Below are 26,460 nucleotides of genomic sequence, written 5' to 3'. Positions count from 1 at the left end.
TCACAAAGACAAGGAGCTCCTGAGCAGGCTTAACGTTATACAAAGAGCAAGACCATTGACATAATAGCTGTTGCTTTGTCAAATATGCCATTCTATGATGCTGTTACAGAAAGGCCTTCAGGGCCTGTATTTAGCAGTATGTCAGGCCAGCAAGGAGAGTCAGCATAGATTACCATCTCAATTTATTGCCAGTTCATGATTATTACCCACACCGATCTATTATTGCTAACACACGGAAACAAATACCTTTTGAGCATAAGAGGTTCACATACTAAAGCACAATAATGAAATGACACTCTAGTTGACATTCCTCTTAGCTTTGTGTATACAATGTGATTTGTTTTTATTAGCAGTGTAAATAAAGTGCCCACAGAACATCCAGAGACTATTCTTCAGAGGGGAAGTGAGCAGGATCACCAGGTGTCAGTGACAGAGCACAGCTCACATGCCATACTGAATCTACCATTGACTCAGGGTAAGATTCCAAACAGTCCAAAGATTGATTTTGTTTGTTTGTGTTTGTCAAGGAAATTTCACAGGTTCGTAGAGTGATTTAATCAAGAATATTAGTCAAATGAAATTGCAAATTTCCAAAATAATTTAATCCGTGTTATTGCTGCGGGATTTAAACTTTTCCCAGGTTCAAAATCTGTTTAGTACAAGCTAAGATAAATGAGTTTAAGTGGTAACTGAACTTTGGATCCTTGGCATTACATGCCATGGAAGGCTGAGCACTTAAACTCCAGCTGAGAAGCTAAATAATCAAAGTCTATGTGTGCACAATAGTTATCTAAAGTATATCCTGCAAATATTATTTAATAACAAAAAATTCATTAAGACAAAGAAACGGTTGCCTAGCAATAGCTCGATCCCTTCCAGAACATTGAGCTAAGCAAAACTCAAACTTCTGAAAACCAGGAAATACAGCCAAGGTACCCATGCACACTTAACTCTGCCCCCTGAAGCAGGCAATAGCCACTGGGAATTAACTGCATGAACTCCAGCTGCAGTCACTATGTTAGATGTAGCTGTATTGAATAGCAGAGGAATAGTTGGAGCAACTTGGAAGATCGGTAATTGTGATATGAGGAAACTTGGGGATTAGTTTGAGGAGCATCGTAGAGCTGTGATTGTGATATAAAGAAGTTTATTCTCAGATTTCCACTGAGGGTGGCTTTCACACTTCAGAGTTGCTAAAATGTATGAACTTAATGAAATGCTGTTTTTGTTTTCTGGGGTCTGTATCTCGGGAGCCCCTTGATCAAATGACCCCACATTTGGATCACTGACCCTAACCTACCCTACACTCCCATGAGGCACTGCAAATTTCAAGACAATTCATGTAAGCACACAGATTTTAGAGCACTAAGAAGGATTGTACTTTTAAAAAGAAGAAGGGCTTCCCAATCTTAGCTTACTGCAGAGGGTATGGGGAAGATCCCCACCCTGAGTCTTTTTTTTTTAGGTGACAAATCTGAGGAAGTGTCCCAGATTAAGGTGTTGATTGAAGTGATTTTGGAACAAATTGATAAATTAAGCAGTAATAAGTCACCAGGACCAGATGCTATTCACTCAAGAGTTGTGAAAGAATTCAGATACGAAATTGCAGAACTACTAACTGTGGTATGTGACTTGTCATTTAAATTAGCCTCTGTAACAGATCACTGGAGAATAGCTAATGTGATGCCGATTTTTTTAAAAGCCTCCAGAGGCGATCCTGGCAATTACAACCCGGTAAGCCTAACTTCGGTACCAGGCAAACTGGTTGAAACTGTAGTAAAGAATAGAATTATCAGACACATAGATGAACGCAATATGTTGGGAAGAATTAACACGGTTTTTGTAAAGGGAAATCTGCCTTACCAACCAGAATTCTCTGAGAGAGTCAACAAGCATGTTGACAAGGGTGATCCACTGGATATAGTAAACTTACATTCAGGGCTGTGGTCTACACTACCGCGCTAAATCGATCTAAGTTATGCAACTTCAGTTACGTGAATAACGTAACTGAAGTCGATGTAGTGCAAGCCACTTACTGCAGTCACTGTGCTATGTTGACAGGTGAGTGTCTCCCGTTGACTTCCCTTACGCTTCTTGAGGAGGTGGAGTACGCAAATCAATGGGAGAGTGATCTCCCATCGATTTAGCATGTCTTCACCGGACCTGCTAAATCGACACTCACTGCATTGATTGCAGCAATGCCAATCTACCCGTAAGTGTAGACTTGCCCTCAGAAAGCCTTTGACAAGGTCCCTCACCAAAGGCTGTTACACAAAGTAAGAAGGCATGGGATAAGAGGGAAAGTCCTCTCATAGATCAGTAACTGGATAAAAGATAGGAATAAATGGTCAGTCTTCACAGTGGAGAGAGGTAAATAGCAGGGTCCCCCAGGGATCTGTACTGGGACCAGTACTGTTCAACATATTCATACATGTAATGGAACAAGGGGTAAACAGTGAGGTGGTAAAATTTGCAAACACTACCAAATTACTCAAGATAATTAAGTCCAAAGTTGACTGCGAAGAGGTACAATGGGCTCTCACAAAATTGGGTGTCTGGGGAACAAAATGGCACATGAAATTCAGTGTGGATAAACGCAAAGTAATGCACATTGGAAAACATAATCTCAACTATACATACAAAATGATGGGATCTAAATAAGCTGTTACCACTCAAGAAAGAGCTGCTGGAGTCGTCATGGATAGTTCTCTGAAAACATCCACTCAATGTGCAGCGGCAGTTAAAAAAGCTAACAGAATGTTAGGAACCATCAGGAAGTGGATAGAAAATAAGAAAGAAATTATCATTATGCCAGTCTATAAATCCACGGTATGCCCACATTGTGAATACTGCAGGCGGTTCTGGTTGCCCCATCTCAAAAAGGATGTACTAGAATTGAAAAAAAAACTGTAGAGAAAGGCAAAAAAAAAAAAAAAAAAAAAGATGGGGTGTGGAACAGCTTCCAAATGAGGAGAGAGTAAAAAGACTGGGACTGTTCAGCTTGGAAAAGAGACGACTAAGGGAGGATATGATTGAGGTCTATAAAATCATGAATGGCATCGAGAAAGTGAATAAGGAAGTGTTATTTACCCCTTCACATAACACAAGAACCAGGGGTTACCCAATAAAACTAATAGGCAGCAGGTTTAAAACAAATATAGTGAAGTATTTCTTCACACAGTGCATAGGCAGCCTGTGGACCTCATTGCTAGGAGATGTTGTGAAGATGAAAAGTATAACTGGGTTCATGGAGGATGGGTCTATCCATGGCTATTAGCCTGGATGGTCAGGGATGCAACCCCATGCTCTGGGTGTCCTTAAACCTCTGGCTTCCAGAAGCTGGGACTGGATAACAGGGGATGAATCACTCGATAATTGCCATGCTCTGTTCATTCCTTCTGAAGCATCTGGCACCGGCCATGGTCGGAAGACAGGATTCTGGGCTAAATGGACCATTGGTCTGACCCAGTATGGCCGTTCTTATGTTCTCTGATTAACCATTTCTCCAACACAGCTGTTTTTAAAAGCTATTCGTTCAATTGTAGATATGGAGGTCAATTTTGTCTTCAGATATCTTTTTAAAAAACTCAGTTTAATGGAATTGAAAAATATATATAATTTTTTATTATAAGCATTGCAACCCAAACACTGAAGGCCGGTACAAGGTCTGGATAGCTAGAAAGTGAAAAAACTTGCCTGTAAAGAAAACTGAAATTGGCTAGTGTGCTTTCATTGTTTAATCTGAGATAAAAGAAAAAAGTAAACAATGTGATCAATGGTAAAAAGTAAATTTTGTTTATGAATTTATTTAAGTTTCTGACCTTCATGTTTTGATGTAACGAAACTTTGGTTATCGCTAAAAATGAGGTAAGAGAATGGGATTAAACTATTTAAATTATTATTTGCTCACAGTTTAAATTTGGTAGGTTTGTATATCATATGGGAACTTCATTGTATGTTTATTAAAGGCTTCTATACAGATAAAAAAAGAAAATACTGTCCTGTAGCGTATTCCTCTACACATAAATAAAAACTGACTTTTCAACTAACACATTTTAAGCCGAGATAAGCAAACTTCAGAAGGTTTGACAATTTAAGTTTGGGTAAACATCCAACAGTTCCGTTGTTTATCTGAACTCTAACCAGACTTTTTGAGGCTCTCCCCAACTTGTCCACCAGTGGTCTTTTGATAGCCTTTCTCTTGCCTTTGATCCTTTAAGTTTCCCAGCTCTCTCGCCAGTGCCTTGATGGCTCAATGCCCAACAGGGCTCTGCTTTTCTTGATGATGATCAGTTACCTACCTTTTGATATGACACCCCACCCCCAGATGCTTGGATTGTTCACGTGAAAGTCTGCATGCCTCTACTGTCCTTGCCTTTCTGAAGGGCGGAGACCAAAGGCCCTTTTTCTCTCTCTCCCTCAAATCCATTTAGTTGGTGTCTTCAAGCGGAGGCCTTTCCAGGCTTTCCTAACCTATGAGTAGCAAAATTCTTCAGGAGAAGCCTAAGCAGTCCTCTCCCTTCCACTCAAAAGACAAGAGGTATCTGGTGTGACAAGGTCTAGCAGGCTCCCTAGACATCTGAATTCACCAAATACTGGCCTAGAGCACATTCACTGGGCATCCCGTGGGCCACTGAGTGGCTGTCATAGCTGATGAGCCTGATGAGATGATCCAAAAGGCAGAGGGGAGTCACAGGGAAAAAAGGCTGTTGCTAGGGCCACTGGGCCAGTGGGAGTGAATAGCAGACATGAACAGCCCACATTCCTTTTATTAATGCCTAAGTTAGTTCTCTCCAGTTCTTGTGGGTCAGCACCCTGCATACATAACTCTTGTAGTTGTCTGGAAGCTTGGATGCACCAGGACCATTGACGAGAAACATTTTGTTTTGGCTGTATGAACCTATTTAAGTAGCTCAACTGCAGTGCTCCTGTATTTATTCCTGACTGGAAAATATACTGAACATAATCTGGTGCCTCTTCTTACAAGCATTAACAAGACTGTATTGGCCTTATTTCTCTATGTACAGTAGCCTGTTTGACTTCCATGCCTTACTACTTCTTTTTTTTTTGTACCCACAAGTTGTATTGGTTAAAAATAATCTTCTCAAATGGTTTTTATCTCAAGTATTCAGTTTACCCCACTCTGTAACTTCAGATGTGTCGTGGAATCAGCAGTTGTTAATGAAACAGTCACCACACATTTCAGAAGAAGTTAGACAGAAAACATCTCTGGATCAGAGCACAGGCCAGCAGGCTAATTCCCCAGGCGAAAGGAGAAGGTGGGTCATGGACCTTTGCTTGATAGCCCCTTTTACCCGTGATGAGATGTCTTTCTAAGGGCATTATAAATAAAATATAGTGTAAAGTTTGAGAAGTTTTGTTAACTCTAATTTTCTTTTTGGTGCTATCCAATGTGTTTCATAAGTTACTTTAAAACATGCTATTTTGTTGGACCAGTGCTGATTAATCATACCATGTATAAATGTTACTAGTTCCTGGTTTTCCTACAAAACACCTACCTTTATTAATTTCAGTTCCTTCACCTGTTTTCTCATAACTCACCTCTCTGTTGAAGCGCATACCCCAGCTGCCATTAATCCTGTGACTTCTCTGTAGCTCTTTAACCCCTGGAATGTATAGAAGTTAATATATTATGTTTGTGTTAATTGTATACTGACTATGCAAAGTGGCAGAGTTAACGTTGCTGTAGGAACCTGGGGGAAAATTCTGACCCCATTGAGATCAATGGCAAAACTCCCATTGACTTTTGAGAACCTAATTTCTCAGCTTTTAATGATGTAATACTCATCTTTGCATTTCATAAGAAATGCAATCTGAGTGAAAGTAGTCAAGGCAAGAGTGAAATATCAACTAACTTTCTTCTGATGCTGAAATAGTTTCTGGCTGCTACTTTCCATTTCCATATTCTTTGTCTTAAAAGATATCTATATAGCAACATTCTGAAATTTAAAATAAAAGATTAGTAATTTTTTTCTGAATCTTCACTTTGACTTCACTTTGTTTCTCTGGTACTTTGCCTTGCATTTCTAGATAAGCATTACTAAAGGATAGCTTCTGCTCTCTCAGTAAGGGAGACATTTTGCCTTAAGTTTCACAAGCAAAATATCTATGTTGGATGTTAAAGAAATATTTTAGAGCTCACAATGAAGCATTGATGAGGATCTGTTTAATATACGCTAACACAAACTTTTATACAAATGAATGCCTTATCCCTCACCTATAACTCTTGTTTCACCTCCCTTGTTTTTCCTCATTTATTATTTTAATTATAACTGAGCTATTTGTTAAGTCTAGGAGTAGAAACAGATGGTGTGAGTTGTGTCCAATCAAAACTAACCAGCTTAGTTTGAATTTCAGCCATCTAATACCTACAGCAAACTACTTGTGAACAATTTACACACTGGGGATTAATATTGAAATTATTCAGTTAATAATTAGTACATATGAGCAAAACATGATCTGATCACACACCACTTTTGAGCAGAGAGAGGTGAAATTGGTCTAATAATTTTTCATTACAAATTATTTGCTCAGCTCTTCCTGCATCTCTTGTTGTTTAGTTTTTTGGGGGCCTGCGATGAAGTTACTGTTCAGTATGAATAATTATTCTTGCTAGATCGACACTCCAAAAAATTATATATTCTTCTTTATGTCAAAATAACAGTGAGTGTTTATATTATAGTTTACTAACTATAGCGATTGCATTTAAGCAGCAGAGCTAAATTTTAGTTCTGGCTTATTTTTACCTCATCCGTATGAGACTGCTAGAATATTTATTTATTTATTTTTCATCTTACTGTAACTTTCTCTTCTGTATTTTAGGACAGGCTGTCATGAGAATTTCAGGCCTGGACTGTCATCTCCATGTTCTCCTACACCTCAAAGCCACTCACCCAACAGGTACCAAAGGTCAATAAGGAATTTTGAAGACTGACTAATTCTTTTAAAATATAACTTTTAGGGAAACTTCAAAGATAAATTGTAGCAGTTCAATTCTATTAATATTATTTTAATGTTGTTGGTATTTTCAAATGTCCCCTGCAATAAGTAATTTTCCATCATCATACATTTTTAGTTCTTTTCCCCCATAATGCAGTTCAGTGCAAACGTTAGTTTATGGGACTCAACATTGCTATAAAATTCCAAATATAATATAAGCCTTAGTCCAACAAAGCATTTAATCATGTGCTTACCTATAACACAAGAGGGCATCCATTGGCTCAGGATTAGTCACATGCTTAAAGTTTAAGCACATGCTTAAGTGCTTTGGAGCAGCAGGGTCCAATTTTGTGGGAGCTACCACTCTTGTTGTTCATGTCTGTTACCTATGTACTGTGAAACGCACATAGTTGAGCTTTTCGGCAGCACAATTTAAGTGAAAAACAATTCAGGTTTTGGTCTATATGTCCAATACCTCCTGCATAAAACTAGAAAAGAGGCAGAGTGTGGGGATCTTGATTATAAATTGCTCCATTCTCCCCCTATATGCAACACTAATCTTGATTCACTAGTATCAAAATATCACTTCAAGTGTTTTCAGCTGTGTTTAGGGTTTTCAAATTTAATCCAGCTTCGAGCTGGAGTAGGGAAAGTATATTTATTTAAGCTTAGTTGGGGAAGCTCTTCATGAGACTGACATTTTTCAACATTTGTTGACAGAAATCCTGTCCTTAATTCCCAGACTTGAAGCACATGTTGGTTCCTTTGATATCTCTACACTCATGGTAATCTTTTAGAGGCCTAATTCTCTCACACAGAGAGCAACGCAGCTCCCAATGAGACATAAGTGCCAACCTAAACTAAATGTTTAGCAAAGGGTTAGTTGAATGGAGGGTGGTGTTTGATTCTAGTATTTATTTATATTGGTTTAATGTCTCATGAAGCTCTCCTTGTTGTATGATTTGAAATAACGCAGAATATTTCTCCTACAGTTCGTTACACAGTGTGTCCTCCTGCCAGTGCTATTTGCATTGGCAGTGGAACCACTGGTGCCTTATTTTCAACCTCTCCTCTTGTTTCTGCTAATGCTAATAATCTAATGGCAGATGGGATTTTTTGTTGTTGTTGTTGCTTGCAGAATATGTTGAGGCCCTCTTTTTGATCCACACCTGTATCCCTGACCTAAAAACCTCGCTACAGGTTTCTTCCAAGGTTGGCCACAGTGCTTTCAGCTGTTCCTTCAGGCTCTCTCTGTGTGTCTTACCCCGCGTCTTCCCCCCCCAGTCTGTTCTGTCCTCCCATACGTCACCTCACCACTCCCAAAAACAATACTCAGCAAAGGCTCCTGGGCAGGGCCACATACTCCTTTTCCTTACGTGGGGCTTAAGTTTATGATTATGTTAACAGAAAGCAGAGTTCACACTTGTCAATCTCAACCCATAACAGGTTTCACCGAGCTCATAACAATATTTTGCTTTATTTAAACTCTGGATTATTTCTTCATAGTTTTAGCCGTTGTGCCCTGGTTTGAGTCCCTTTTCTAGGGACTTCAGATTAACTGAACTAAATCAACTATGTGTGTGTTGGAAACAAGGGACTGGATGTCATGTCATTACTCCCATTAAAAACATGAAAATACCTTTCTTTTAAATATTCTGGGATTATTATTTCTAAAACACTTAATTTATAGAATTTAAATATTTTACGCGTTGTAATCAATATACAGACCTGAAAAATTGGTCTAGCCTCATTAGTTTTGGTGGTGGTGATCTGTATTATGGTAGTGCTGACAATATTCTAAATACTGTCAACACACACAAAAAGATAGTCACTCCCTGAGAGTTTACAAGTGAAGAAGATGGACGAAGGAAGGGTAGAAGAAGGGCATTAAAACATACAGATTTAAAAATATCTTTAAATATCAACTCTGCCAAGTACCCCGCTACATTGCATTTATTAGTTGGCCAATTTCTTGTAGAGGGGTTTGAAGGAAGAGGATAGTGGATTTACTGATTCACTCAGCAAGGTCATTCCATGTATAAGGGATGGCATGGAAGAGTGTGAAGCTGCTTGTGGAAGCAGCATACAAATGGGGGAAGGAGCAGGGTAAAACAATAAAGTAAGTGGAGGGAAAAGTAGAGCTGTGTGGCCTTTGGCGGTGATGGTAAGAAGCTTGAACTCAATGTGATAGAGAATGGGAAGCTAGTGGGGGTTTTCAAAGAGTGGCCAACAAGCTTGGAGCAACAGACAAAGATGATCAGACCACCATTTTTTATGGATTTAAAAGGGATAATGTGAGTATCTGGGAAGCTAGAGCAGGAATAATCAAGATGGAAGACGGGTATATGGATGAGGGTTTTAACTGTAGGGACTGAAACAAAAAAGATTAGATCTTACAAATGTTAGAGAGAGAAGCTGCAAGGTTTGGATGTGGCCTGGATGTTTATGGCAAAAATAACCCCCATTCTTCCAGGTTATGAACCTGACTGATAAGGCGGATGGCAATGTCATCAACAGTGACCGACGACAGGAGGCAGGATAGGGTGGGCCTTGGATAAAGAGTTCATTTTTGGCCATGTTGAGTTTTTAAATTAGTGGTGAGACATCCAGGAGAATAATTTGAAGAGACAGGGTGAGATGCAGAATTGGATGGAGAGAGAGACAGATTAGAAGAATAAAAATGGATTTAAGTCTTTGGTGTAGAGATGATAGTTAAAACCATATGGGGAGATAAGTTAACCTAGGAAAAGAGTGTGATGATAGAATAAGTGGGTCCCATGATGCCCTCATATGGAGAATGGAGGGGGGAGGAGAGGAGGACCCTTTGAGAGACATTGAATGAAGTCAGAGAGGTAGGAGGAGGGCAAAGAGAGGAACTAGATGTGAAAACCAAAGGAAGATAAAACTTTGAGAAAGAGCTGGTCAGGTCAGGGAGGATAAAAATGGAATAAATTCATCAAGGTTGCCAAGACCTGGACAAGAAGAGATCTTTGTGGAGTGTCATAACAGTAGTTTTGGTGGACTGAAGATGGTGGAGGCTCCACTGGGCTTTATCATTGATTGGGAGAGTAAAAGTACAGTAAATGAAAACAGTGTTGCCATGTTTACAATACTTACTTTCACATATTCCAATTAAAATTCCTATTTCCTTTTTTCTCCAGAAATGAAATGTGGCCACTTTTTCATTTTTATGGACAAATGGGGCATCTGGAGTGAATCTTAAAATATTTCTGTCTATATAGGAAAGTGGTTTTAGCAGTACCGAACTTTAAGGTTTATTGTGTAGCCTCTCAGTTGCATTTTATTATACTTTGGTGTAAAGGGAGGAAGCTTACTGAAAGCTTTATAGTTCGTATTCCGAAAGGGGTACCAAAATGCAGGCAATCCGACTACTGCTTAAATTAGCATTTGCTGAGGGGAACATAGTGATTTCTGGCACTGAGGATCAAATTATCTCCAGAAACATGATAAAACAGTGTGGGTTACATTTTCAAAAATGTAATGTGATGAATGTATTGGAAAAAGGAGATGTTTGCATATGTAATTGCACAAAAAACCTCCTCACTTGCAGAGCAAAATCTAAATCATAGGAAACAGTGTTTGTGCATATAGTTGCAGTCTAAGCAACTTAGGAACCTAAGTCACATTGGCTTTCTATAAGACTTAGGGTCCTAAATGCCCAAGTCGCTTTTGTAAATGGGATTTAGTCTCCTAAATCGCTTAGGTGGTTTGGAAAATTTTACCCACAGTGCCTAAAATTCACTTGTTCCTTTGTTCAACCAACTGCTTCTGCAATCAGAAGAAAATCAGTGGCAAGTGAATGCTTCACTTTACCATGGTTGGTAGAAATAAACACTTTTTAATAAAATTCCAATCCTCTCAACAAGTGTTTGTTTCAAAAATAGAACTGTGACATGTTTTTGCTCTTTGGCTTTTTTTTTTTTTTTTTTTAAATTCTTCTCCTGGAGACCCAATTTGCAGAGTAAAATACTCAGTTTTTATTTTCACTCTTTGTAATGAAATCTATTTTAAAATGATTTTTAATCTAAGGATTCCCTCAGCAATTGAATTTGCAGGCAAATGAGAACTAAGCATTGCAACCTAGGTTTTTGTTATTAATTGAACTTTTAAGTGAATTTCTAGGACTCCTGGAAGATGTCAGATTCACACTAGTCATTGAAGTACTCTATCAGCAGTACCAGAAATGGTAATGAATGCCAAAACACAGCAGTCTGCACATTGCAACTCAACGTTGGCCTGGATGTCTTAATCTCCAGAGACCTCTCAACCCCAATACTTGGCTTCTCTGCTGATACTCCCAGTAAGGGTAGTGATTATGATGAAGCTTCTTTCTAGAGATCTAGATTCAGGTCTTCTAGGAACTAGATTTCAGATATGTTAGGCTAACAATAAATAGTTATGAAGTGGTAATAACATATGATCCCTGCCAGTAATAGACTAGATTTGAATCTGTGACCTAGAGGAGAATGGTGTTCTATCCCACTGAGCCACCTTATACTAGGGATGTAAAATGTTAACCAGTAAGCATTAAGCTTACTGGTTAACCGACTTTAACTGTTAACCCCCAGTTGCACCATGCCGGCCCGATCCTGGCCCTGGCCCCAGCCGCGCCCCACCAGCCGGACCCTGGCCCTGCCATGCGAGATCCCCGCCCTTGCCGGCCGGACCCTGGTTCCAGCCATGCAGCGCCAGACCCGGCCCCACCCTGCCAGTTGGTCAGCTGCCCCACAGCCAGCTGAATGACCCCAGCCCTGGCCTCGCCAGCCAAAGCAACCCCAGCCCCACTCCTTTTAATCAGTTAACCATTCAAAGGGTAGAATTTTAATCATTTAAACCATTAACTTTTTAAATGATATTTATATCCCTACCTTGTATCCTGCAAAATGCCTTTAAATAAATCAAAATTAATTATGTTTGCATGCATAGACTTAATTTGGATACAATTAGAAGACTAAAATGGTTAAAATGCAATTACACTTTCAGTTTGCCCCAGGCCCATCCCAGTGTTTCTGCTTCCTCAGTGAGGTCCACAATAGCATCTGCTCCATTAAGAAGAATGTGAAAGTTGAAAGCATTAATGTAACCAGATTTTGATTAGTTTGGGATTGTTTTTTAATGTGTGTGCTCTGTGTTCAGATCCCTCTTTGTAAATGTAGCCCTGCAAGTCTAGCTGTAATATATTTTAAGCAATTTCCCACAGTGTGCTTAGCAGTGTACTAGACTCACAGCAGGAGTTTCCAGGCTGTGCAGAATATTCAACCCAAGCGGTGGTGGCTTTAAGCCACCTTTATGCCTTCCCAATCCTAGGCTGTTGCAGAGGGCAGAGCTGCCCCAGTGTAATTTGGATAAATCTGTAGGCCTGTCCCTGGCCAGCAGAGCTGCCCAGAATCATTCCAACACTACCTACTACAACCACATGCCCACCCATCCCTTACATGTCCCTCCCACCCCCAGTATGCCTCCTGTGACAGGGCTTGTGTAGGAGTCTTTGGAAGACACCTGCAGCTGTCTTCAGTTCCTTTGCTGAGGAAATTCTTCCCCAGCTGGAGCAGAGGCTTTTAGAGTCCTTTTAAGACTGCTTCTATCCCTTTTTACCCAGCATAAAGGGGCCAGGGCAGGGTGTGAGACTCACCCAAAGTGAATATAGTCCTTCCCCAAAGGGTCTACAAATGAGTGACCTAGTTTTTAGAGAGGCTATGTGCTTTCAATTCCCCTTAAAATCCATGAGAACTGCATGTTTTCAGCACTCCTGAAAATCAGGTCTCTGAAGATTAAAAAAAAATATCAAAGTTAATCTTTTCTTAGGCTACCTGAAAATTCATTCTTTACTTTTAATCTATTGCTACTATTTTTGATCACTGCAGGAGAACTGATTCTCTGAAGGATTTTAATGTAGAGATTTAAATGTCTTACATCTTAGTGTTCAGTGCTTGTAATAAAGAGGCTGTTTCATCCTAGTGATTTATGAATTGCAGCATCTTAGCAGCAATTGGTAATTCCAAGTCACATTCACTTAAAGTGGTACAGTATTTGTTCTAAAAAATGGTTTAACACGTGCAGATGTGGCATCTGTTTGAGGATTTAGTGTACTTTGAGACTAACTTACAGCACCAAGATGACTTTTATCTATGCCCTCTTGATTCCTCTCTATACTGATTGTATGGAAATGCTCTGAGATGATCTTATGCCAATTAACACAGCATCCTTATATCATGAATCTGGAGATATTTGACTTTTCTGCTAAGAGATCTCTTCAAAGATCTCCTGATTTGAGGTCCATGATATTTTTCATTTATAAGTGTGGCTGCTCATGGGATGTTAAGGCCAACTTTTCAGAACAAAGCATAAAACTTTTGCCTGTTAGTTTTAGACTTCTGCCTGCCTGATGTTGCCAACGTCTGGTTATTGCTTCTCTTTGGGAAGCTAAAAGAGAGATGGAGGAATGTGTTTGTTTGTAACCTTTTCCCTATTACTTTACTCTTATCTTTTTATTAGGAAGTACTTGACATAGTGGAAGGATATATTGCATAAACACCCAAAACTATATTTTAAGGCTGTTTTTTTTTTTTAAGTAAAATTTAACAATCCGTATTCCAATAGCAATAACCTAGTGCAGGGTTTGCGTTAATGCACTTTTCTGGTGGATAAAGAGGCATTTGCCTTTGTTCTCCCATAATATAGCCAAGGTATACATCAATGGACTACAAATACACACTCTTTTGTGGCTTATTGTTATGTTGTGGCACAAATAAAGGTAAGGGTAAGTACTGTATGTTGTCTTATCACTGCTCAAGCACACACATCAAAGCATTCATTTGAACCTCATGAATCATTGAGAAATTTCTCTCCTACCTCTACCCAATGGCTGATTTATTACTGCTTAGTATTGTTAATACACTAGTGCCAAGAGACAAGGTCCCTTTCAGAATCAGGGCCCATGTTGCTAAGCAATGTACAAACACAAAACCAGTCACACACTTCCTGTTCTGAAGAACTAAAAATCTAAAAATATAATCAGCATGTGGAAGGAATGAGGAGAGAGGAATATATTCAAGCATATACAATTTTACATACTTTATAATATTTTTTTAAATGACAATTGTAAGTACCAGCTATTCCCAGTTGTCCCCCAACAATCACTGTTGTTAACTGGATGATTTCTTACAGGCATCATGGCAAAGCTGAGCCTTGAGGAAAGATTTAAAACACACCTAGGTAAATTGTTTGAAAAAATGCCATGCTAACAGTTTGGTTGTAAATAATTCAGAAACTCAGTGGCTTAGTTTTCCCTGATGGAGAAGTGAGTTTCTGAATTATTTTATTATTTGAAACTTAACTGTTAAGTTACTTGAAAAAAATTCAGTGTTATCTAAAAGTGTGCTATGCTAGTAACATTGACAATCCACGTGTATTTCCAGTTGGATTGTTACATCTTCAGTTAGGGTAAAAATAATCCACAGTAGTAATTCCTTTTGTTTAACTCCATCAACGGTGCCGTCATATTTAAGCAATTTGCACCTTCTCTTTCTGACTTGGCATGTAGATGCGGTACATCTTCTAAGCACTATACAGACACTTAAGGAGGCGAGACTATCAAAAGCACTTCAGGTCCCAGTGAAAGTCCATCTCCCCCTAGCAAGTGAATCTTCACAGCACAACTGTGAGATAAGTTTATAAGCATTATTCCCATTTTTACAAATGGGGAAACTGAGGCAGAGAGGTGCAGTGGCTTGACCCAGACCACACAGTGAGTCAGTGGCAGAGCTAGGATTATAACTCAGGATCACCTGACTCCCAACACTTCACTCATTCTTCCAGGCCACTCTTAATAAAACTGCATAAACATTTGTTTGCTCTCTGCCACATATTGCTCTTAAATTTTTAAAAAATATATATTGTCTTTTAGGTCTGTCAGTGGAAAGAAACTATGTTCTACCTGTCGTCTTCCTCTTGGAAAAGGAGCTGCCATGATTATTGAAACACTTGGTCTATATTTTCACATTAATTGCTTCAGGGTATGACTTCATTATTATCTTGGTTGTTTAAAAAAGATTTCATGCTACCTGTGTCATGGTTACTGTGGGAAGAAAGTATGTTGTAATTAGTGATCGTGAACACTGGAAATGGAAGGAAGAGGAAGTTATTATTCTGCACCACTGTTATGCATTTGTATTGAAGAGGAATTAGAATGGTTGTAAATTTGTTTCTTTCCTATCAATTAGTTACATCAAGGGTTCTATTAATTGAACCAAGACCTGTGATTTATTAGCAAGTAACTGCGCAGATATTATTCCACAATCTCAAATAACAGAAGTTAGAACACTGGTTAATGTCCAGTTTACATGTCATTTCCCAAGTATAAAATATTTGAATGCTGGTATCTGATGAACTGTGCTTAAATAATTTACCAAATGAATCTTTCAAAGTAATTGTGACCAACTCCCTCGCCCCACCCGTTTTCAAGTGATCAAATTCATCTTGGAGAGCCTTCACTGCTTAGCATCTTAGAAAAATTATATATGAATTATACTCTGTCAGTTTAGAAATGCTTATAGCTAGATAAAGTACCTGTCACTTTAATTTCTGTTCTTTTACACATTGTCTTGTGAAGTATATGTTGGCTATTCAGCACACCTGAGATTGAGATGCAAAGCAAACCCTACATCAAGAAACATTTTCTGTGACCCAGTCACTGAGGTTTGAAACTGTGCCGACGCTTTTCTAGAGAACTATATTTGAACAGACTTCTTACTAATTAGCTGCTAAACAGTTTAAGATCTCTGTTTAGATAGAATGTAAGTGTTGGATGGAAGGAAGACGCATTAAACATTCCATCACTTGCTCCCATTTCAAATGTTTGCACTAGTACAATGTACTTGGTACTTTGTGACCTTTGTGTTACATGCAAATGATTTTTAATTTTTTCTTCTTCCTACTATATATGGGAAGAAACAGGTAAAATTGCCTCCATGATGATATTAACTAGGTAGCTGAAAAACGATTGCAGAATTTTTTAACCAACATCTTAATCAAAAATATCCCATAGATCCCAAATTGCTGCTCCCAGCTTTTACTTTGTAAAGGAGGCAGCATATAAGTAAAGGTGGACAAACCTGTTCCTCTAAAATAAAAACCAAATCTAACCTTTGCCTCAAACTGAAATTTGCTTCTGCCTCAGAAAGGGATATGCATGCAGGCATTGTCCAGTGTCTTCATGAATGTGCTTTTCTGATTTTCACCAAGACCTCAAGTAGAACTAGTCTAAGAGAGACTGTTCTTATGGTATTTCTCAGTCAGCTAAGTTGGTGATTTCTAGAAATCTCAAGAGAACACCTGGTCTCACATCTCCAGCCTGATTTACACAGCATACATTCAGATAAGCTTTCAATAACCATCTTCATCTTTACAACCTCTGACCTTTCTGAGGTTTGCCTGTCACAAAGGGCTCAGTTCTATAGTAACGTCTCAGGCAAAATCCTTATTAATTTTAATGTGCATTTAGTCTAAGTGAAGACTTATGGGATCACGCCCTAAATGTAGCGTGCTCTGAAAACCCTGCTTTTAGACCACAGGAAATCTTTTTTTCACCTCACAAGGAACTCATGAAATGAAAATCCAAACCTTGGAAAAAATGAGATAGAGAAAAAGAAACCTGTCCCATAAACCTTACTCTCTCCATTCTTCTTCAACCAATAGTGTGGAATTTGCAAGGGAGAGCTTGGAGATGCAGCAAGTGGAACAGATGTCAGGATTAGAAATGGTCTTCTCAACTGCAATGATTGTTACGTCAGATCCAGAAGTAAGTACCAGATTGCATTTTAAGATAAGATAAAATATAAGGTAAGATTGCATTTTAAGGTGTCCATGGTGTTTTTCCTTCCACACTACATTCTAGAGTTAATCCTGTCATTCTTGTTGGAAGATGTTTAGTTATTTACTAACTGTGCATATGTTCATATGTAACATAACAATATTAAGCTGTTGTTACTGTCAATTGCCATCAAAAATCTCTCTGCCCTAGTCGGTCTTTATTTTAGCTTTGCAATGTAATGCATGAATAATGTTCGGTATTGTAAACTTACTCAGTTTTTAATCGCTGTTCATATTTTTGAGAGGATGGGAAGTTTCCCTGTGTAACAGCCTTGAAGGTGTTCACCGCTGCCTAGGGTGACCATATTTCCCTTTGCTGAATACAGGAAACCTGGTACAATTACTGATATTCAGGCGAGTTCAACGGCAATCAATCAGAACTATGCAGTACAAACATTCAAATTAACATCAAGCTGACTGAGCCTCCGTTAAAAAGAAACACTGTGTAGTTGGATTCTTTTTGTTTACCTTCTTATCTTTAAGGCTTTAGAGTTCACATGGGGAGAGAGGTGACACACACACACACACCTTCCCCCTATACACACATATGGGGAGAGGTGACACACACTCCTGGTTGACCAACTGACCCAACCCTCCCTGCCCTGCACTCTCCGCCATCCATGCCTGGGTTGGCCCCGGGACAGGCCTGCCTCTCCTGGCACCGCATCCTTCCAAGGCAACATGAGGGGGAGCATGCAGGGTCACAATTCCCCCGCCCCCAGATTTCTGCCAGGGCTCACACCAGAATGTGGTCAGCAGCAGCTTTTCAGCACTGTTGGGAGGAAAGGGATGGGAGCTGCTTCAAGACAGGGGAGGAGGGAGGAAACAGATGACCTGGCCCATGTCTTTGCAGAATTCATCTCTTCCCCCTGGCTGGAAGCAGCTTGTCCCTTCCTACCCGCACAGCGTTGAAAGGCAGCTAACACCTCCAGGCTGCTGCTGGCCACCAATATAACCCAGCTGCCTCTGGTTACAGCATGGGCAGGAAGGGGTTAAGCCCTAAGGCTTCATCGTGCACCAGGGCCCAGGGAACCTGACTGCAGAGGTTTCAGTGAACCACCATCCAGAGAGGTGGCTCAGCAGGAGAGGGTGCCTAGGGGACAGAGCAGCCCCTTGCTCCCTGGGGCAGAACCCAGGGCGGAGGGAGGGGCGGGTGAAGAGGGTGCTAAGCCCTTGCCCTGGGGGCTGCTGTGGAGCCTGCAGGCATGAACAGGCTGGAAATCACTCTCCCCCTTCCCCCCTCCCCCGCCACCACTCCAGAGCTTAGCTGAGGGGTGGAGAGGCTGCCCTGTACTAGCGCTGTGCAGAGCTTTGGCAAATGCAGGGCTCGGCTCCTCCTGGCTAGTGCTCAGAGCCAGAGGGTTTGGGGCTTTCCTGGGGTGCCGGCCCAGCCAGAGGCTGTGGGGGGAGGAAGGAGCCTGCCAGCCAGGCTGTTGGTGAGCTGAGCACTCTGCCCAGAGGCTGGTTCTCCGCACAGCTCTGGGAGTTGGATGCCTTCTTCTGGGGGGAATGTGGAGGAGCAGCGGGGCTGGAGGGGGGTAAAGGGGCAAAGCAGGGAGAGGACAGTGAGAGGGGAAGCACATAAAGGGCTGATGGGTGGGCATCAGAGGCGACACGTAACCAGCCGCCGCCTGGCACCTGCCTGCACTCACCAGCCACCACAGCTCGCAATGCACAGCCAGCGCCGGCCGGAAACGGGATGGGGGCTGGGCCCTGCTGGCTGAGAGCCAGCATGCAGCAGGGGCTGCGCTGACAGGCCAGCAGGGAGAGCAGATGGCCCCGTGCGCTGTATCTTCACCCCGCCATCAGCCTTCCACACCCACCCCTATCACTGGCCACTGGACCCCCCCTTACACTCACCGCTCGTGGGTGGGAGGCTGGCAAGCAGGGATCTGGCCAGCAGCAGGACCCACCAATACTGATGAGGGGGAGACAGAAAATGCGGGACAATTTGCCCGTTTTTAGGAAAAAGTCGGGACACCTGTGGGAGGGCTTAAATATGGGACTGTCCCTTTAAAAACGGGAGGTCTGGTCATCCCTACCACCACGCTGCCCCACTTTGATCCTCTTTCTGTCCAAAAAGGACATCAGAGCCCATGAACATTGCTCTTTAATTGGCAGAAGGGTCCCTGTTAAGAAGTATTAGACATGCCATCCCATTTAATGACTAAATACCTGGCCTCTGCAGCACACTCAGACCTTGTATGTCTTTGAGATTCCTGTTCATGGATCTCTCACTTGTCATTGGAGAGTTGCTACCACTTGGTGTAGGCCAGATTTTGTTCCTATCTACTATGCCATCTACATATGATTGATATCAAATTACTATAGAATTTTTAGCCCCTTTCCTTCCTTTCCCTCCTCCCAGCACATAGTCAGATACATAGGATATTCACTTCACTTTTACTCTGCATGAAAGGAAGGGAGTGTGGAGAAAAACACAGGACACCACCCTAGACTTGATCTGAAATTTCTGTTGAATACTGAATATCCAGGAAATGTTTGCTATTGATGGGACAAAACACAGGGTCCTCTTCCTTCCCCCATATTATTTCCTCCCCTCCCAAAAAAAGTCTGGCTCTATAAATCAAGGAACAAAAATACTCTGGTCCACCCACAACTTGTACTCAATCCTAATGTTTTGATTTTCGAGTTTAGAAATATTTCCATATTCTTAGACATAGAGGGTGCTGTTGTACAGCCTCTCATTCATTTGCACAGTTTCTTTTATTTCTGTTATGAAACTCTTTTAGGCACCTTATATCAAACCAAACAACATTAGAAAACTTAGAAATACTTCTTCATATCTATAGGCTTGATCATGCAAAATCTTACTCAAGTTGGTGAGGAACTGGCCATAAGTGTATATACCTGTGTTTCTAGCTATATATAAAAATTGGAATAAAATTCAATATTTTTTTTCTTCTCTCCCAATTTTTTATTTATTTATTTATTTATTATTTGGAAAGAGGGTTGTGGTCCCATTTACAAGAGAGGGCACTGTTGAGTATTATTACTGAGTATATGTGAGGTAGCAGTTCTCTTCTGCAATTTTGTTACAACTTTGTGCCAGGAAGTAGAAGAAAATACAATGTATTACAGAGATGTCACTTGTGCATATGTGATTTAAGGTTCTTTGTTTTCATTACAAATTCATATTCTGTGTTTGTACAGTGCCTAGTGAAATGGGGTTCTGATTCATAACTAGGGCTCCTAGGTGCTAGGGTAATACAAATACTATTTTCAGAATTTTGTAGCTTACCTTCAGGTGTTTTTTCTAAACTGAAAATTGGCCTGTTTCTGCAGTGTCTCTGCTCAGGAGCTTTTATTTTTTTCAAAATTTTTAAAATTTACCCACTTGTGCTTGAGTTCCAAAAGTGGACAAATAGTCCAAGTGTAGGGGTTCTAGAGGGATTGATTTTGTTGACCTTCAACGGTTGAAATAGTTTATCTGTATTTTGTCTGGCTTTTATTTATATATAAAAAATTTGGAAGACCATTTGTCTGAAATAGAGGACAGGATACTACAATGTTAGTGCTCTTACACTAACCAGAAGTTGTGCAAATAAGAGGCTGAGAGGGGTATGGACACACTTGCAGAACAGCTGCCTACCAGAAGTTTGCCTGAAGCTCCAAATTACTTTTTCATAATGAATACACCAGTTTAGAAACTTTACATACAAAAAATATGTATATCAATGTGTCTTCTGTTTTTCTAGGGAGAAAACTAAGTGGCTAGGGTATTTTTTTTAAAATAAGTGACTGCAGTTTATAGATAGCTTATCTTTTTAGAACAAAAATTAATACAGATGAACTTTAAAAAAAAAGGAAAGGAAAGAAAGAAATATTCTTGTCCATATCATTAATGTTATACATGTGACACTGACAAAGAAGTTCTAAGGCAAAGTAGTTAACCCTCTTCTTTAACTTGTGTATTGCCTGGCTACAGGAGGAGGCTGCTTCTGATCAGTGTGTGCAGTCATATAATGCAGAATTGGCACAATGGAATTGGCTAAAGATGACTTATCAACCTCTGCTATGTTGTTCTACCATAATTTTGTGTGTAAATTGGCTGGAAGTGCATGCAGAATGTGCTAGCAGTGCAAAGGAGATCATTTGTCTTTCAAACATAAAGGATATATTCCTGCTAGGCCAATATTTATATCCTTCCCCCCCCCCCAAGTTGGTGCCTAATTTATATCCTTAATTGACTATAGAACTAGGGGCACTACTGAGATGTCAAACTCTTGCCAGGATTTCTTGCATATAAATGTCACATGAGGGAAATCCTATATACTCCATTGTTTCAAAAGTAAAAAGTGTCAAGATTTGTCACCTTTGTAATGGTTACTATGTTTTTATTTTTTAATTTAGCTGCTGGGCAGCCAACAACGTTGTGACAGGAATGTCAGTCCTAAAAACTTTCTGCAAGAAGGAGCCTCCCCATCATGTCCCTAGGGCTGCTTCCAGACAATCACTTGTAAGAGCTCGTATCCATGGACTTCATAGCTCCCATCTCATTTTGTAATGCTCCTATAAAAGGCTGCATCTGCTACTTTAAAGCACAGTATGATTTTTTTTCCCTTTCTTAGTGAATTTGCATAATATGTACGAAGAACATTTGGTAATTCATATCTGAAGTATTAAAAAAGAGGCTTTCCATAGTTTCAAACAAGTTTATGATTTTAAATCTGTTGTTTTGCTCTTTTCAAAGTCAGAAAAGATTCAATAAACCTATTTTGTTTTAATACTTCTAGGAATTAAAAAATTAAGTTCACAGAACTGTTATGGAAGTTCTAGAATATGTCCATTCAAGATGAAAAATTGTTTAAAGATCGCATCTAATTAGTGCATTTGCAAAACTAAACATCACAAGTGACTTTTCTGTTCTTACTGAAACTTTAGCTTTTTTACACAAAGACACTAGTTTAATAATACATACTGCAATTCTGAAACATTTTGTTTTATGTTACCTTCAGTGGAGGGTAGGAGTTATACAAATAAATTATTGCACCTTTAGCATCAGGATTTTTTTTCAGTGTGTGTATACATCAAGTAATGTTCAACAATATAGCTTAATAGTCTATCAAATAAAGATTCCTTCATTAAGCCTGAAAGAGTGTATGCCATTAGCAATTGCAAAAATCCCCAGTAGGATAATAAAGAGGAAATCTTTTCTTAACGTGTACAGAATTATACAGTACTACCAAATTCTTGGGGGGCTGGCGTGGATGAAGCTGAATCTAGCAGTGGTGGGTTGTTGGTACAGCTAAGGGGATCTATTGGCTTGTAATTTTCTCATGGCCAGTAGAGTTGTTACAAATGAATTAGAAGATCTTATGAATCTGATACCTTAATGAGATTCTATATAGTAGAAATTCATTTACAAACCAGACAGGTTGCTTTGGGTCCCATAAAGGGTCAATATAATTAGAATGTGTCAAACTATAAACAGCTGTGATTCAGTGCAGTACATCAGTGGACTTGAATCTGTGTTCCTTGTACATACAACTCTCATTACACTCGGGGTGACTGTGAGTGTATAAAGAATGCAGGATGAGGTCCAATCTGTAACATTTTACAAAACAAACACAAAAACTGTTAAGCGCATTTGGGTCAGTTGCACCCTGTGCATTATAATAAGTATATTCTCCCATTAGTGCGTACCAGTAGCTCCCTGAAACAGCAACTGGAGCTGTGGGTGTAGAGATCAAGAATATAGACACATTTTAGCTGACACATTACAGTTGTAAAATATTACAGTACTGGTTTCTAACTGTACTACATGGTGAATTTCAGCAGGCTGATAAAGAGAAATTATTTGAAAGCATCACACTTAGCAGCTTAAGATGCTCTTTAAAAATGGGGGAAAAAATCTATTTATTCTGCCTTAAAACCATGATCAACTAAAATTAAGAGATTCCTTATTGTATGTGACAGAATATGTACACATCCATTGTCTTTTGATGTGTTGGTAAAAGGAAATAAAGTGGATATTAGGTGAGCAATAATTTTTTTTCTAAGTGTTTATATTGATAGCATCTATTTATTTAAAATGCTAGACAGTTATTTGCATGCAAGTTGCGTGCTCATGCAGAAATACTTTGTCACTGAAAACATTTGTACAATGTTGTAATTTTAAGACATTGTTGCTCTCTAATAGAAAGTTGCATATTATTTCATTAAAACTGTGCCTTAGAAAATGCAAAGCTGTTGCACATGGTGGTGACTTATGGATGCAATAAATCCCGAGAGTAAAGCTAACAGGACTTCAGATGGGGGTTATTTAAAAAAAAAAAAAAACTACAAAAAATAATAAAAAAGAAACTTTTGGATATATACAGCAACATCCAATGTTGTGATTAACCGTCTGCATGATTTACTGTTCAATGTTTTGATAACCTTGATGTTTCCATGTTTACACTTTGCATGTTGTCATCATAATACTTTATTGCAAATAATGCACAATATGAAAATTCAAAATACAGATTTTTATAAAGTACTTTTTTACATCTATCTAACTCCAACTGTTACACTAAGGGTATGTGACTATTATATTCTGGGCCTAATTTTCAAAACATGACTTCCATTTTTGCATGCTTGAGTGTGAACCTTTGATATTAGTCATTAACACTTATGCACACAGGTGATAAGATTTAGATGTGTAAATCAGTCACCTGTGTGTACAAGTGTTGGATGTCACACAGGTCTGGTCTGTTTCTAATGAAGTCAGTGGTAAACTCCCAGTGCTTTTAGCAGAAGCATGACTGGAGACAAAATGCATGTGCAAGTTGGAGTTTTTATGTGCAGAGTTGCAAACGCACAAATGGATCTCTGATTGAAGCCTCTTGAAAATTTAGCCCTCCTTTCTCTCATTTTTTCATATATACATATTTTAGTGGGGCTAATTGCATATGTACCAAAGCTAATACAAAGCAGCATTCTTAGACCACACAGTGTTTTTCCATAATGAACAACTAGTCACCAGCACAGAACATTTTCTAAATGCTAATTGCCAATGGTTTGTGTTTGTTTGATTTATTTTTTTCATTTGGAGCCTGTCAAATGGCAGTTCGGTCAGGCTAAGGCCTAGCTTTTTCCAATTCAAACACAAGTTTGATTTTTTTGTTTTTTGTGGTTGCCGGAAAAATAATGCTTTACTACATTGAGCTACCACGTAAATGTGTTTGTTTCACAAAGTGATGTATTGTTGCTGAGCAAGTACAATGTAATGTTTTTTAGCTCTTACAAAAGCTTATTTACCACCTTGTTACTTCAGAGAACATGGATAACTGTCATAACCATTTTATGTATTTCACTACCAAACTTTCATAGTGGGTTTTCCTTACTCCTGCTCTGTAGTGTTATTGATGGAATACATACTGTAGCTGTCCATACATGACATAATAGTTGGTGAGCTAAAAGGGATCCACCTTATATGCAGGGACAAGAATTACTGTCCTAGTTGGGCTAATGTTCCATACAGTGACACTAATCTTCACTTACAATATTTATTCTGAAATGCCTCTGGAAAGTAGGAAAAAATTGTCTAAAATGCAACAGCTTTTATAGTTAATGTATGTTTATAAATAAAATGTAGAATAAATTTAGTGCAGCGTTGATTTGTCTTGTTCTAATTAACTTCCCTTGGGCTGGGCAGTAAATAGCTGCTAAACTCTCTACAGCCATGTCCCACCGCGCTGGGGGCGGCTGAGCTGGAGGAAGTTCTCCCAGAGGCTTGAGCGCCCCGCGATGGAAAACACTGAGCGGGCTGCTCCCTGAAGCCTGGCTAGTGCCAGACCAGAGGCCGGACTTGCTGGGAATGCGCCTGTTGCATTGAGCCGAGAGACAGGCAGGGCTCTCCGGGTGGGCCTGATCCAAAGCCCAACCACGACTTCCCATGGGCTTCACCGGCCTTGGGCTTTGGCTCAGCCCAGCGCCGGCAGCGCCCTGTCTGAGGACTGCACGAGTCCGGTTGCTATGCCCGCGGCCTGAGCGAAGCGGGACTTCAGCGGCAGTGGCGCGGCGCGGCGCATCCCCCTGCAGGCAGAGCGGGGAGCTCCCTGGGGCCCGCGCCGCAGCCGCCCGGAGGCAGGACGCCTGCAAGTGCAGCTGCCGGCCACCGGAGGCCGCTGTGGCGCCGAAATTGAAGGCAGCCGGCGGCAGCTGGAGTTCCTCCGCCGCTCGCAGCCCACCTGCGGGGACCGAGCTGTGGGCGGGCGGAGCCCCAGCCCTCGGGCCCGCGAGAGGCCATGGGGGGCAGGGATGGGGCGGTGAGGGCTGGCGGCGTAAGGCCAGACTGTGGCTGCCTCGGGAGGGCGGCTCTCCAGCCCCCCGCCCAGCCCTACCTGCGCCAGCTCCCACCCTGCGGGTCCCGCCCCTCTGCTCCCCCCAGTGACCTCTGCCCCTGCCCCCAGCCCACCGCGCTGCTCTGGGGCTCAGGGACCGGCCCCCCAGTGGAGGGTGGCGGGCCTGGAGCTGCCCAGACCTGGCCGGGGCAGAGGAGTGGGGCCTGCCCGCAGTCCAGCGCCCGGAGGCAGGGGCTAGAGCCGGCGCTTCTTCGTGAGGGGGACGCTTTGAAGGAGACACGGCCTGAGTCCAGCTGTTTCTGCAGCGCTTCCATTCCTCTCTTCGGGGCAGCGACTGGTTCTAACAACAGCACCTCCTACCGTGGGCCGCCGGGACTGGAGCTAGGGCTGCTGCACCCCCTGGCTTCAAGTGGTTTCCCTCATATACAAGATCTGCAGTGTGAGTCAATGGTTCTGAGCACCCCCACGGTACAAATTGTTCCAGCACCCCTGCCATGGGGCCTTGTTGTCTCTGCGGACCTCCGGGCACTACAGTAATACAGAGAGAAAATAACACTCCTCTGCTTATTACATGAGCATTGATCCATGCTCTGTGAACTGCTCTGGGTGACAATTGAAAGCAAAGGGTGCTTCTGCTTAGGGAGAAGGCCGGGGGTTCAAGCTTTGCTTCCCCAAGGCCCAGCTTTGCGAGAGAAGTGTTGTTCTCTTTCTGATTCCCCCTCACTTAGCCAGTGGGAAGCTGAACAGACAGTGCTGCTGCCAAGGAAACTACTAGGAGGAGCACAGGCTGGAGCCCTCCCTAAGAAGCAGGGGGGTTGCTGGGCAGCTCAGATATGTGAAGGCAAAATCTACAACTGGGGCTTGCCTACAACCAGCCTTAAAAAGAGGAATTCTGCTTTCGTTGTGCCAAATCTGATGACCATCACCTGGCCAATGAAAGGGAAAAGGTGCTGGGGGAAAATGTCCCTTCTGAAGCAAACCAGGTCTCACATCTGCTTAAATGCCTCTCTTGAGGTTGTAATCAGAACACAAGTTCCTGATCAGAGCAAATGGCTAAACTGAAAGCCTCTGAAATTTTACAAGTAATAGGAGCCCAAAGATTCCCTAGTAATCATTTCAAAGATAGAAACGACAGTGGTTTCCTTGGTCAAGGGGATGCTTATCTCCATAGAAGGGGAGATTTTCCTAAAATATCATACAGACACGAAAGGTGGGAGGAATTCTTAAGTGATTCTGAGGCCTCACCTGCTAAGTCTGCAGGCATCTCTACCCACCACATGACTGCAAGAGTTATCACTTG

General features: G+C 40.9%; 1 protein-coding gene across 8 annotated transcripts in view; it reads left to right on the top strand.

Annotated features, from left to right (window-relative positions):
* LIMCH1 (LIM and calponin homology domains 1) overlaps positions 1-24,461 on the top strand; it is a 318,197-nt gene extending 293,736 nt beyond the window's left edge. For 4 of the 8 annotated variants that reach the window (XM_075127958.1, XM_075127960.1, XM_048848483.2 and 1 more), the window contains 6 exons: positions 351-475; positions 5,126-5,279; positions 6,844-6,930; positions 14,888-14,996; positions 16,678-16,780; positions 21,226-24,461. In XM_075127958.1, coding sequence (XP_074984059.1) covers positions 351-475; positions 5,126-5,279; positions 6,844-6,930; positions 14,888-14,996; positions 16,678-16,780; positions 21,226-21,251 — 604 coding nt within the window. In that variant the 3' untranslated portion in view covers positions 21,252-24,461. The remainder of the gene's footprint in view (positions 1-350; positions 476-5,125; positions 5,280-6,843; positions 6,931-14,887; positions 14,997-16,677; positions 16,781-21,225) is intronic. The other 4 variants (XM_075127957.1, XM_048848485.2, XM_048848484.2 and 1 more) reach the window with 2 other exon arrangements.
* The last annotated feature ends 1,999 nt before the right edge of the window (positions 24,462-26,460 follow it).

Source organism: Caretta caretta, chromosome 4 (genome assembly GCF_965140235.1).
Source record: "Caretta caretta isolate rCarCar2 chromosome 4, rCarCar1.hap1, whole genome shotgun sequence".
In the NCBI taxonomy this organism is placed as follows: Eukaryota; Metazoa; Chordata; order Testudines; family Cheloniidae; genus Caretta; species Caretta caretta.
Note: the sequence above shows the minus strand (reverse complement) of the source record. Positions and strands in the feature narration are given on the sequence as shown.